This window comes from Oryzias latipes, chromosome 19 (genome assembly GCF_002234675.1).
Source record: "Oryzias latipes chromosome 19, ASM223467v1".
In the NCBI taxonomy this organism is placed as follows: Eukaryota; Metazoa; Chordata; class Actinopteri; order Beloniformes; family Adrianichthyidae; genus Oryzias; species Oryzias latipes.
Window position 1 is genome coordinate 21011278 of NC_019877.2, and position 14287 is coordinate 21025564.

The 14287-nt window shown below is 42.1% G+C and overlaps 1 protein-coding gene across 2 annotated transcripts in view; it reads right to left on the bottom strand.

Annotated features, from left to right (window-relative positions):
- The window catches only part of LOC101168994 (myosin-16), a 59563-nt gene that overhangs the window by 21650 nt on the left and 23626 nt on the right, over positions 1-14287 (bottom strand). Inside the window, exons 1-6 of one of the 2 annotated variants that reach the window (XM_020712018.2) lie at positions 13792-14274; positions 12289-12510; positions 5818-5922; positions 4834-4920; positions 4275-4390; positions 1058-1148 (exon numbers count right to left, since the gene is read on the bottom strand). In XM_020712018.2, coding sequence (XP_020567677.1) covers positions 1058-1148; positions 4275-4390; positions 4834-4920; positions 5818-5922; positions 12289-12510; positions 13792-13950 — 780 coding nt within the window. In that variant the 5' untranslated portion in view covers positions 13951-14274. Of the gene's footprint in view, positions 1-1057; positions 1149-4274; positions 4391-4833; positions 4921-5817; positions 5923-12288; positions 12511-13791; positions 14275-14287 lie in introns of those variants that run through there. The other variant, XM_011488463.3, reaches the window with a different exon arrangement.

Sequence of the window (14287 nt, forward strand, 5' to 3'; positions counted from 1 at the left end):
GTTCACCATGGAGGTGATCAACTTTTGACACCCCCGCCCCTCCAGCAGAAGCATAAGTGAACGCAGCAGAGCCTGAGGCCGTGTCTGACCTCGGCGACCTTCGGCTGGCGGTTCCTGACCTGCTGCTGCTGTAGGTGGTGGTTTTTTCAGGGGTCAAGACAAACCAAGATAAGAGATCATTCAGCCAAGACTTGTTCTAATAACCTGAGACGGATCAACCGCCCACCCCCCACCATTGTATAACAACGTTCACATGTTGAAAATTAAAAATGTTAAAAACTGATATTCAGCTTTTGATCTGAAGGTTTTGACCTTCTCCACAGAGGAAGAGGACGACAACCAGCATCAGTCAGGTTCTCTGACTATTGCATATTAGCACTTGTGCCTCGGAGGCATGTTAAGGTTGGGAGTGGGGTCATCTGGACCCCACAAGATAGCACAAGTGTTAATAGAACCCTGACCTCCTCACTACATCTTGCATTTGTCTTCTTTTCACAGTGTCCGAACCTACAGAATGCAGTGCTTCAGAAATTCCTCACAAGTCTCTGCGAAAAACTAACTTGCAAGACCACAATGCATTGTGTTTGAACGATTTGCCATTATATAAACCTGTTCCTAAAATGTAAGTTTTCTTCATCAGAATACAGCAGATTCATGAATAGTCTTCATAAAAAGTTCAGGTTTTTATTTTGTAAATGGTTGACATCATGTTCTGTGTGAGCATGTGTCTGATTTAAGTTCAAATCCAGGGCACAGATAGTCCCACACTAGAGTCCGTTAGCGGGGTGGGAATTTGGACAATGTTTACCCAGCAATGTTCACCAACCTTTTCATGAATCAAACTATTTCAGATCGCAGGTGCGGACTGTATTTTGGGTGTTCCCCTCATAACACATGAGTTTACATTTTTCCTCTTTATCAAGAGAACTGCAAGACACACCTGCAGCCGACCCTCTACGGGGACGGACAACCCAAAAACCTGCAGCACCTGTATGCGTCAGCATGTGACATATCCGCTTCCTTCAGTGCTTCATGTCCAGTCAGTAAACAGCCTGACCTGCAGCTCCTTGTTTTTCCTCTGCAGCCCGATGTTTAGGGCCTCCTCTGCCTCCAGCCTGCTGCTGGTGCTGCTGATCTCCAAGTCCTTCCTGCTGAGAGAAGACGAGAGGTCAGATCAGTTCAGCTGATCTCCATAATGATGTTTAATGATTAATGTTTTAGGTTTGTTGTTTCATTTTTGGTTAGATTTTTTTCACTGTCTTTCAATGTCTAAAATGGTCTCCCTTTGTCCTGTGCCACTGTGTTTGGTCCTATCCTGTACCACAGCTATTGCCATTCTCTGAGATTAAAAGCTCGAAAACTCTACATCTGAGTCCAGCCCTGAGAGAGTCCTGACAGAGTTTCTGTTGCCTGCCCCCGATTTTATTTACAGGACATCTCTGTCAAGTCAAAAGTTAAAGGCTTTTTTTTTAGTCACAAACCATCTATACTCTATGCGATTCATTGAAAAAGAGTCCAACAGCAACTTGTGACAGTTTCTTTATCCGGTTTAGGACTAGATACTTGAGTCGGACCAAAAGGGACTTGTGAACATCTCTAAAACTGCCTCTTAGAAGACTTAAAAATCATTTTTGTATTTAAAATTACATTTTTTGTCTTTTTTACTGTTTTTTTTTTCCTTTTTAATAAACTGTATTTAATATCTGATTTTATTGTTTTTAAAAATGTATGTTGGCTTTTATGTAGTTGATTGTAGTTGATTGATGTAGTTGAATTTGTTCATCCATCTTTTTTGGGACCTGCTCGATCCCTTGTAGCCCTTGTGCTATCCTAGGCACTTTAACATTGGGAGTTGGGTCATCTAGACCCACTAGACAGTGCTCTGAACCTTTTTCTTCAATGATTTGTGATCTTCACTGGTGTCCATGGATGACATGAAATCTTTCCACCTTTATCCACCTTTGTCATGGTAGGGAGAACACGTCAATGTAAGGGTGGGGTCATGGGATAGCACAAGGGCTAGAGTCACAGGGTTGCTGGAGCCTATCCCTGCAACTATTATTTCATTACCAGCTGCAGAGTGAGGCTCAGTGTCATTAAAATGTCATAAAACACACGAGAGATGTGACAAATGTTTGCACCTTAAATAGGAGCTCAACTTCTGTTTGATGAATCACAAAATGCATGAATCAGGGGTGAAAAAAGCATTTACCGAATTTAAAAATAAATTATTTTGAGGAATTATGTCAATCTGCCCTAATTTGGACGGTGAATCAATGCGCTCAATAATAATTCATGTTAGAATTTTTGGACAAACATTACAGTGATTTAAAGGTCACATGACTTCAACAGTTTGAAACAAACTCCCAGAGGAACAGAGTTGGAATATGGGACTGAACGGAGGGAAGAATACGTTCAGAAAGCATTTTAATGAAACCTTTGGACAGTTTGCCAGAGGGGATGAGCTCCACTCTTCTCTTCTGGGAGGGTTTCTGCAGACAACCTTTTTCTTTTGTTACAATGTCACACTGATGAAGATTCACTGAACTGGAAGCTCATCTGACAGATTGAATAATCCAGGAGAGAATGAGTCACTATTCTTACAGGTGGATCTCACGTTTAGCACCTCTGAAGCTCTCATCGTGTCACACTGGAAGATCCTGCAGCAGGTTCTGGTTCAGAACCCGGATCATGTGATCATGGCACTGACACTGCTGAGCACAAAGCTGTGAGAAAAGCTTTACAAAGGTCTCTAAGAAGGAACACGACTGACTGAATGCCAACAACGGAAGGAACCTTTTGGCTAAAACTGTCATATTGTCACTTCAACCCAAAGAAACAGAAACATTTATGATTTCAGAGAAACACACAACGGCCAAAAAAAGTGAAAACAGACCACGTAAATCAAATTTGGCAGAGATGCTCTAGAGATTAAAAGAAAAGAGACATTCAAAAACATTGTCCTCGAGTCTCAAAGCTCAAGTTCTGAGGTGTTTACCTTTCAAAGTAAAAACATCTTCACCCATAGGGTTTAAAATAAAAAAAAGTTCACTCCTCATTTTGTCTAATTAGCGTTTGTGAACTCATTAAGGATCAAAAATGGCTGCCAACATGAGAAAACATGACATCTCTGAACACGTTTCATACCCTTCAAGACCCACTCCAAACATCTTTTGATCTGTTGTAAAAGAGTCTTTTAATTATGATTATGTCACTTTGAGTCACAATCAAAATTCCTTTCTGCAGAGTGGCAGGAGTTCATTAGAAATTCACCTCTGAGTTGTAGCTGTTGGCGCAGAGCAACCTCACCCTCCAATCCTCTCCCCATTCTTGAGAGCTCTCTGTTTAGCTGGACAGCTCCCTCGCTAGCTTACAGCCCCTGACAACCGACCCCAAGCTAACGATCGCGGTGCAACAAAAAATGGGGAGCAATTTTGGGGCTTTTATCTGGTTTTGATCCAGATTTCAGGTCTAAGGTGTTTATGAATCTATTTGTCTGCAGGTGGATGCATCAGAATGGAGCGGAGCAGGACGCTTGCTCAGCGTATTTTCGTCGTCACAGATATGAGCTTTTTGAAACAGCCTTTTTTGGTCTGCTCCTGTTTCACAGGAATAAAGAAATAAGCATCCTCAGAAATGCCATTTTGAGCTTAATCTTCTCTTTACAGTGCATGTTCTCTGTCATCAGAAAAATGTACGAGCACACGTTAAAAACACCAAAAACACAATTGTCATTGGAGTGTGTCTTTGAACACTCTGTAGAACATTCCCGCTAATGTAAGGACAAACAATTGTTAGTATACATGTCAGTACGTGATGTTTAAGTAATGATACATAAATTAAATATGATCAAATGTGGATTGCAGAGCCACAGGTAGCCATTTGTGGATCATTTTAGGCCTATGACAACTATGCAACTTAATATTTCGACTTCCTAAATTATTTAAATATATTTGATTCACATTACGCAATCCCAGTAAAGAGGTTAGATATTTTATCAATACATTTTTAGAGCTTCTGAGCTAAAATGACCTTTTTCTTGCAAACTTTATATACTGTTGGGTTTTTACCAGTTTAGTACAGCACAACCATTGAGTGTTACTTTATGGAGACGATACACTCCTGTTTTAATAATGGCAGCAACAATCTATAGATTCAGACATCGTCTCTCTTTATGTTTTACTCCGCCTTCCCTTCAGAAAATGTTATCAGCAAATCTATAGCATTTGACCTGTTAGAATTTTGTAGAAGTTTTAAGTTTTAATCCAGTTGACCTTTTGATGAGCTCCTCCAGCCCGTTCCTCATCTTCTCTGACAGTATGGGTCCCTCCAAAGGGGATCTGCTGTCGCTCTCCAGCCTCTTCCTGCTCTTCTCCAGCTCGTTCTCCAACTATAGAGACACACCACAGACAAACATCACTCTACTTTTCGAAAAAACAAACAAAAAAAAACATGTTTCTTTTTCATTTTCCTCAAAATTCTAGCAGTTTTTAAGCTATAAATCAGCAGAAAACATTCTGAAAGTCTGCATGGGAAAATGTTTATACAACATGAAAAAAGATCTCCATCTCAGTTGGCTTGTGTCAATGAAATTGTTGCCCTGGGTGGCTTTTTTTAGGCTTTCATCTGCTTTGCATTATCCTCTCTTTGGAATGATGTATGGAATGAATCCTGATAAAAGTAATTGATTCAAGCCCCACATGCGGGTAATAGATTTTAGAATGAGAGCCACCTGTCCAGCTGAAAAAAGGCACATCCGTCTTTGTGATGGATTGGATCAGCTCACCCACAGCAAACATTTCACTGATGTTTTTTCCTGTGCATTGCTCTTACATTTTCAGCCTGCATCTGCAGCTTGGTTTTCTCTTTGGCCAGCTTGTTCACCTTCTCCTCCTCCATCTGTAGGTCCTCGATGGCCTGCTGTTGGTGCGACAGAAGATCACAGCTGAACATTTGTCTCTGAAACAGTATCTACCAAAAGCAGCAGAACTTTAGGACTGAAACAAACAAGTAGTGTCGACTGTAATGGTGAAGCTGCAGAACCTCAATAAAAAGCAGAGTCGTGTCAATTTATCATTAATCGTGTTGTTCCACATCACAACACAGTGTTGTCCAGTAAATAAAACAAACATATGTGCTAGTAAAACTAAATAAGCTTTAATATAAACAGAAAAAAACAAAATATCCTGTTGCCTGTTGCCAGATACAAAGATTAAAGGCAAAAATTGTGTTTTTAATGTGTTCTTGCAGCATTTTTCTGCAGATGGAGGACATAGATAAAGAAGTTTAAGATTAAAATGGCATTTCTGAGAATTTGTTTGTTCAAAGATTCTTCTGAATCAGGAGCAGATGAAAAAATGCTGTTGAAAAAAAGGATTGTATTTGTGACGTAGAAAACACCACAGGAAAGCCAAAACCTCCATTCTGATGAGTCCACATGTAGACAAATAGATCCTTCACTATTTTTACAAAGAGAGAAAATGAAGTTTCAAAACATTGTTAATGAGAGATATACTTCATCTGTTGATGAAACCAAAAGATCACTTTCTGTCCAAATGCCCCAAAAATTGAATTATATCTTATACTGATTAAAAAAAAATGTAGATTTGGTAAAAAATCAAACATGTCTGTTTATGTGTATCATTGATGTGTTTTTTCCCTTTTAGAAGATTCTGCTACTTGTCTGCTCTTCATCATACACATCATGAGCAGCAATCCTTGTACATTTTGCTGCAGGCTGACGTGTCCTCGCGGTGAGGAGGATGATGAATTTGGTTTTCACAGGCAAAATCATACACCAGAACTCTGGGTGCATACCTGGCTGAGCTCCGCCAAATGCTCCTTCTCCCTCTGCAGCTTCTTCACGGCCTCGTTCCTCTGGAGAAGCTGCTCCGCCAGCCTCCTCACCTCACCGTCTGACTGCTGCAAGCAGATGGGACATTCAGTTTAACCACTGTGGAAGGTCGAAGATTTGTGGGACTTCAAATCTTATTAGAGATATGAGAGATATGACTTTGTGTCATCAAGTTGGATCAAGTGAACTGCTGTGTTTGGAGCTGCTCGCCTCTTTGTGGTTGTAGAGGTTTGGGTCTGCAATGGCTTTCATCAAACAGCCAGATGTCCTTGTTTTGCCTCTTTTTCTTTGACATCAAAGCGCCCTAGTCGCATCTAAAGCTTGGCTCCGGCTAAGACTCGAGGATGTGATGATGTTAGTGAGATAGCAGGCTGAGATGCGTCCTGCTGACGGGGGACACATGTTTTACGGTAAGACGTTTCTGAGCAGACAGTTGTGTCTAATCTTCTTCAGATCAGGCGTGCATGTAGACTCGCGCTGCATCCTCTGTGCTGAAGTCATAAAATACTTTAGACCCCGAAAAAGGCACAGCATCCACTAACGGACAAGAAGTAAAACTTTTTGGGCTTTTTGGAGTTTACAGAAATACTATGTGCAATATACACTGCTCAAAAAATGAAAGGGAACACCTGAACCACTCATTGTTACTCCAAGTCAACCACACTTCTCTGTAATCAAACTGTCCAATTAGAAAGCAGCACTGACTGATGAACAATGTCATGTTTTTCTGGAAGTGGAACACAACAAGTGGAAATAAGTGATCAGCAAGACAATCAAGGAGTAGTTCTGCAAGTGATGACCCTGCCTGATGTTTTGGTGACTTTTGAATGCTGACAGTGTTGTCACTCCAGTACCATGAGACAGCGTCTACAACACACTCAAGTGGCACGGGAAGTGCAACGCATCCAGGACGGCACATTAATGCGAGCTGTGGCAAGAAGATTTGCTGCGTCTGTCAGCGTTGTGTCCAGAGGACAGAGAAGCTACCAGGAGACGGTACATCAGGAGATGGGGAGGATAGCAACAACCCAGCATCAGGACCAACACCTCCTCCTTTGTGCAAAGAGGAGGAGCACAGCCAGAGCCCTGCAAAACGACTTCCAGCAGGCCACACATGTGCACATGTCTACTCAACCTGTTAGAAACAGACTCCATGAGGTGGTACGAGGACCCACGTCCACAGGGGGGGTTGTGTTTACAGCCCAACACCGTGCAAGAGGTTTGGCATTTGCAAGAGGACACCAAGATTGGGGAATTCGCCACTGGCACCCTGTGCTCCTCACAGATAAAAGTGGGTTCACACTGAGCACACGTGACAGAAGTGACAGAGTCTGGAGACGCCGTGGAGAACGTTCTCCTGCTGCAACATCCTCCAACACGACCCGTTTGGCAGTACGGTCAGTACTGCTTTGGGGGCATTTCTTTGGAGGGCTGCAGAGATCACCATGTGCTCACCAGAGGGAGCCTGACTGCCATTGGGTACGGAGATGAGACTCTCAGACCCCTTGTGAGACCGGATGCGGGTACGATTGGCCCTGGGTTCCCCCTTATGCAAGACAATGCCAGACCTCATGTGGCTGCAGTGTGCCACACTGCACGGGCACGAGGAGGCCACGCCCACTACTGAGCCTCAATTTGACTTGTTTTTTCTTTAATGTTTCAAATTTAACCAATAAGAACCCAGTTCCAGTTTTAACAAAGGTAAAATGAAGTGAGAGATACCACGGGCCACGTGGCCCACATGATACATTTCTGAGGTGTTTTTGTTACACTGAACGGTTCTTCTTATGGTTAATAGTCTATTCATTGCTTTTCTTTTTCATTATTTTATTTATGGTCATACTGACCTGCTGCAGGCATTTTTTGTTTTGTTTTGTTTTTTAATTCTATTAGTTTATTCATGTTTCTGAACAGTAAAGCCCTTTTGGCTCAATTTTTGAGAAAAAGGATTTAACTGAGGGATCTGAGCGAGATTTCTAAAATCACCGTGAGATTTTTGGGGAATATCTTCACTGCAAGAAATTTTTTAAAAATTCCCCCAAAAGTTTGCCCCTTGATCTCTGGGTGGTTGAATAAACAGATGGAGGATTTAGGTGGTGGTGGTGGTGGTGGTGGGGAGAGGCTGTCAGCGCTGACATCCCAACAACTCCAGGGAGTTAAGCAGTGTGGAATATTTGCTTTCCCTATAATTTGTCATAAGCATGTTCAAACACACACTGGATGTCAGATATTGGACTGTTAAGGCACCAGGTCTCCACCTTCCGTTCATGCAGACGCCATAAACGCACAGAGCATGAAGCGTAATAACACACAGCTGCATGAAATTAAAGGTTAGAGCGCTGACTTTTTCTGAAATTCATCTGGGAAGAGTTGCCTGATGATTGATGATTCATTTTTCATTTCTAGGATGAAAAATGAAAGGAATCAGGAGGTAAACCTCAGTTTGGAAGAGCTTGTAAAACAGGACAGCTGCTGACAGTCTTAAGCAGACAAACCTTTATGGCACTGACAAGCTGCGTCCCGTGAAAACTGAAGTTTCGTGGGACGATAAAATGATAAAAACATCCCAAAACTGAGCAGAAAAAGCTGTAGGGTGGTGGTGGTGTTTAGGTGAAGCCCAAGTGGAAGCTAGAACCAACAGATCAGACAGTTGGGATGAAAAGAGAAAGCTTCTCTGGCATATGAACGATTCACTTCATCGTCTATTTGGTTTTTTGGGCATTTTTCCACTTTAACTGTCATGCATTCTGCTTTGAGTCTCTCTTCTGCCAGCGCTTCCATAGAAACAGCCTCGCCAATGGTCAGGAAGTTCTCAGAAAGCCACAGAGACGGTAACAGGTCGGAGCTGAGCCGCTGCTGGTCGTTATAACCAAGTGTGTGAAGCACCTGTAGTCATTTGCAGACTGGAATGTCGGGGCTTGGCTTTTCACTCAGTTTAGATTTGCTCCAGAACAAGCAGATAAAAGGGCAGCTTTTTGACATTTGTCACAGCTTGTTTGCAATATGAGAAGAAAACCCTCAAAAATGATGATCTTTTGCTATTTCTTTGTCTCAACTGTCCTTACAGGTGTGTCGTTTTCGGGTAAAACATGGGCAAACCTGTCCGGGGCACACAGGTAGTTGTCATGAAACATCAAGGTTGTAGACTTCTCTGTGAACCCGTAGAGTGAAAATGTTATGTACAGGTTATAGTAGACAGTTATAAAAGACGCAAGGATAAAACTGACTGTCATATAGGTGAGGCGCAGGCATATTATACCTATTTTTCTATTTTTAACCCATGAATGTCCTGTGGACGGACCAAGGGGCATGTGAGTGATGTTGAGACTGGCTCCTGACTGTTATAAATAAAGAAATTGGCCATCAGAGTGTAGACTCTGTTCAGAGTGTAGTGACTGTGTCCAGGCACTAACCCTGAATTTACACTGGTCCGTCTTCAGTTCATCTCCGTTGCGTTGCGTGGGATTCCGTCTTATGAGTTGGTTAAATTGACTCCATTGCTCCCCCCCCTCGGCTTCTGGAGTAGTGGTTTATCATGCCACTCCCCCTGTCAAGTAGTTTGTTCCGTTCTCTATGTGCTCATCCAAAATGGAAGCAATCCGGTCCTATCCCTTCTCCTTCCTTATCAAGTCTTTGTAACATGCATGTTTTATCTCATAAATGTTATGTTTTAGTACTTCCAAAAGTAAACTGTTGTTGTCCACAGAGGAAAATTGTGTTAAATGTGGCGTTAACGTGCATTATCGCATGGGCACGTCACCTTAAGTATAAAATAAAGTTTAATTTATTTATTTATTTATTTTGAAACCACGACCTGTTTCCGGTTCCCTGACTGTCTGCCGAGAAATTGACACATGAACGGACTGGAAATAGAATTCCTGCGGAGGGAAGAACAGACATGACTAAATATTGATCGTTCAATTTTTTGTGTCAATGCATGGAGATGCACCGCCTTTTCGTATCACCTGCACACGGCACACAGCGTTCTCTCTCTGGATTAGATTTAGCTGCACTTTTCCAGACGCTCAAAGCACTTACACACTTACAATGTGTCCATTGTTCAGTCACTCCTCATGCATGCATGCAGTCCGTAAGGAGCCAGTAACTGATGACTAGCGTGTGCTGTATCCGTCGTACACTCTTGAATGATGATAATTCAGGCGTACATGAGTTTTTGGGTTTTTCTTTAATCCGCCTTTCTTCGAAAATCTTTGCTCGGACCTCACGACTTTCGCCATCACACACATGCTTTGTCCGTCACTCTCTCTCTACTGCCCCTAGTGCTCAAACACAAAAAAAATCTCAGGACCTCTTTTCAGGACCCTTTAGCTGTCCAAAACTGCCTGAATCTTAATATCCCTGCGCTTTACATTCTTAAATCCCATTGGATCACATGTGGTCATCTGTGGTCCCCTACATAAGGACTTCATAACTGCATGCAATTTCAAATAGCCTTACAAATTTCACGATACACCGACGACAATGGTATGTTCCGTTTTCATGATGTCCCTTGAGTTGGCCGTACGAGCCTCAAGAGAACCGCAAGACGAATCTGTGCTCCCCTTAAGGATGCAGCCACTCCTCTCTACGACCCTCCTCAATGCCGGAAAACCCCAAAACCTGCAGCACCCCTACAGATCAACCTTCGCACAGGAACAAAAGCTTTACGTAACTGTCAGAAAGTAATTGGCGTTGGTGGTGGTTTCACCACTCCTGCTGCTGTCAGGACCCTTCTAGGTTCTATATGTCTACAGACTCCTTGTATTCTTTTAGGAATAAAGTATTTGCACTCTTTCTGTGTCTGCTTTGAAAAGTGTTGAAATGACATATTAGCTTCCCAAAGCCTTGTGCTAATCTAGTCTTTCCCATAGTGGATGCCAGCCTCTAAAGACAAACATGCATAAGTCAGCTGTTGGTTCAGCGCTGTGCTTCATCAGGAGCTGTTTCAGAGTTTCTGCCTTGGTTCACATGAAGGTCAAACATGCTGCTTTCATTCCTCAGCTCTCAGATGGGCTACAGTTGCTTTACATTGTTTCTTTTATGTTTTAAAGCGAAACATTTCTGAAGGATTAACAATTTTTCCAAACTCTCAGAGGAGTCTCTGCTCACTGCTTTGTTGAACGCACAACAGCGAGAAAAACAAAAACAGCTTTTTTCACCAGGGCATAGATCATTATGACAGTTTTTTATGAATCTGCTCTGATGTACCGTCAACACAACACAGTGTAGAGATTAAGAGGCTGTTGATTCAAATCGCAGTTCAGTTGTAAAGAATCACTCCCTGGACTTAATGAGAAGTGACGAGCTCAAGTGTTTGCTGATAAAACCTCTGAGCAGAAGTTACTGTGCTGCTTTTTTTGTTTGTTTGTTTGCTTCAGCTCCTAAAATGCTCAAATTGGCTCCATGTAGAGAATGAAAAGTCAAAAACCATCCAGCATCATGTTTCAGCTACTCATCAATCCAGAAAAACTGTCTTTTCCCTGGGCAAAGAATCATACTTACCTTTTTCTTTTGTTCTTTTTTTAAAACTAAATTTTTATTCATCTAAGGATCATTTTAAATTGAAAAAGGAAAAAAAATCAAGACATTTCTGAGAATTTTCCCCAAAACAGTGGCACATAAACGCAAACATTAGTGAAGCTTTTTAAACACATTTATTTATATAAATTTCTCTTTTTTTTGCAAGGCGAAAACAAATTTACAGTAATACGACAGAAAAATGTGATTTACAATCTAGGAACAAGGAATTTTATTATTCTTGTAAGAATACATTTTACAGTTATTAGATTTGGAATAAATGAGATATTTTTATTCACTGATTTAAACCACCAAATCTCAGTGCCCCCCTGTCATTTCAGTGAAAATAAAAGCAAATTTGTTTTTTTTAAATGTAAACGTTGAGTTTCTGAGCTTTTTTGCGTTCAGTTAGGAAATGATGGAAAAAAAACGTTTTTTGTTTTCAACAAACTGTAGTGAAAATATGAAAATAACTTTAGTCTGATTGTCCTTTAAGTGTCACTTAAATTCAGTTCTGTACTCTCCAATGAATCACTTTTTTAATAGGTTTGCTTTAAGTTTAAAAGATTTTCAGTGAATTATTGCACATTTTACTATCAGAATTTTCTTTGGAACCAACAAAATCGTGTAAATGTTGAAAAATCGGACACTTTTAAATAATAAACGGCTCCACGTGCGAATATATTCATAAAAACAGTCATTTATTTCAGAACAAAATTTGAATAAAATGCATTTAAAATATTTAGTGAAGTTTAGGAAATCTTTGATTTCTTTCTCATATTTTTAGAAACATAAATGTCCTTAAATAACCAGATTTATACCCCATAAAAAACCACAGGAAGACGCTGCAGACCAGGTCTGAGCAGCAGCAGCTCTGTGTGGACCTGAAGGCTGCAGGGGATCCCGGCATGTCCTACCTGCTTGTCCTGCTCAGCCGCCGTCAGGGCCGTCTCCAGGCCGTCCAGGCGCCTCCGGAGGCTGCAGCACTCTTCCTCCAGTCTGTCTCTGTGCAGGGCCAGCTGGGCGGAGCAGGCCTCCTCCTCCTCCAGACGGTCGGAGAGGCCGGACAGCTGACGCTCCAGCTCACACCGGCCCCGCTGCACGCAGGGATGCTGAAAGGCCGGTGAGCTCTCCGGATCCTAGCAGGAAAAAAGCCTTGAGTGTTTCATTTGTTCACAGGAACCAGACGCAGGATATCTTTGTCAGCTTATAAAGAACTGAACTTGTACTGCAGCTTTTTGGACAAAAACAGAAGCGGAATGACAAAGGGATGAAACATGACCCCATTAATCTGAGCGTTTGCAACAACAAGTTAATCTGAGAGGATTAGTTTGGTCAAAGAAGAAGAAGCAACAAAGAGGATCTCACTACACAGGCTGTGGCTCCATGAATCCCCTGAACTAAAGCAGCAGCGTCACTTTATTCATTCATACAGATGAACTAAAGCAGCGGAACAACAACCACAACTGACCAGACAAACTAGTTCTGCTGAAGGCCTCAGCTCTGAGTCAGCCTCCATCCGTTTGGTGGAGCTCCTCTCAGCTCTGTTCCTCCACCTCAGCCCTCCTGCAGAAGCCACTCACTCCCGCTTGACCTTCAACCCCAACATCATCTTCATCCACCTTCATCTTAGTGCATGTCCTTGCTTCAGTCGCCAATGCGAGGGTGTTTGTGTGTCTGAGCTCCAGACACACGACTGATTGCGGACCTTTTTGTTCGTTTGTTGGGATTTGTTTAGCAAGAATGTCATACAAATAAATATGTGAAACATTAAATAGGGTCTTTTCTTTCTAAACTTGAGATTTTGTGCCAAACAAATGACGGATTCGCGTTTCTGCGCGTGCTCTTGTACATTTTAAAAAGAAAAAAGACTCACGTGAGTGAAGTTGGGACACAAACGTTCAAGGCTCGGATTGGTGCATTTCAGCATCTTCAGCATCAAATTCACATGAATGAGTCACAGCTGCAGCTCCTATCACAGGATTCTTCTTTCCGCTATTATTTACTGTGTTTTAAACAGCCAAAAATAGCTTTTTTTTGGTGAATATTTGTTTTTTTTTCTCGGAAAGATGTCATGAAATGAAAAAGTTAAAACACAAAATAGTTCGATTTTAATGATTTTATATGTTGAAAGATAATAGAATCTAGACCGGACCTCAGTGAAACCATTTTTAGGATTTTTGCTTCTCTTTGGAAAATTCTTAAGACAAATAATTTTGACCACAAAAAGTTCAAAATGTTTTTTTTTTTTCTCCAGAAGTTTTTTTTTTTTTTTCAAAACACCTTAACTCATTTTTACAGTCAGAAAAACTTTTGCTAAAAATAAAATTCACTTTTCTGCAGCAACCTATGCCAGGACACCCCCCCCCCCCCCACACACACACACACACACACACCACCATGAAGCATGAGTCACCCACAGCTGCTGCTCTGTGCTCCAGTGAAGCGCTGTACCCGTCCCAGTCTAGGTCCTCAGCTTCTGGTTCTGGTCCAGGTCCTGTCAGGATCCTGTTGGATTCCTCAGAGTCATCAGTGAGGGGGGGGCACCGCACAGCCAACATCTCAGATATTCCCAGCATTCCCGTCACAACAGGAAGAGCGCTTTGAGGAGTGCCGAGCCCGGCTGAGGTTCTGCGTGTCTGCAGGGAGTCAAGTCTCCTCCAGCTGTTCTCATGTAGGATGGGGGGGGGGGTAATAATAACTCCTCTCACCACAGCCTCCCCATCTGCTCACCTCCACCTGTCAGCCTTTTTCTCCCCTTCTGTTCCACTTCCTTATTAAGCTCCAAACATTCCTATCGTCTTTTTCCAACTGTTGGTCAGCTCCCAAACACAGGTGCTCCTCATTCCCCCTCCAGGAGCAAACACCTCCTCCCGGTTAGCTGTCTGGGGGTCTGAAGGCGTCCCACAGAGAAGA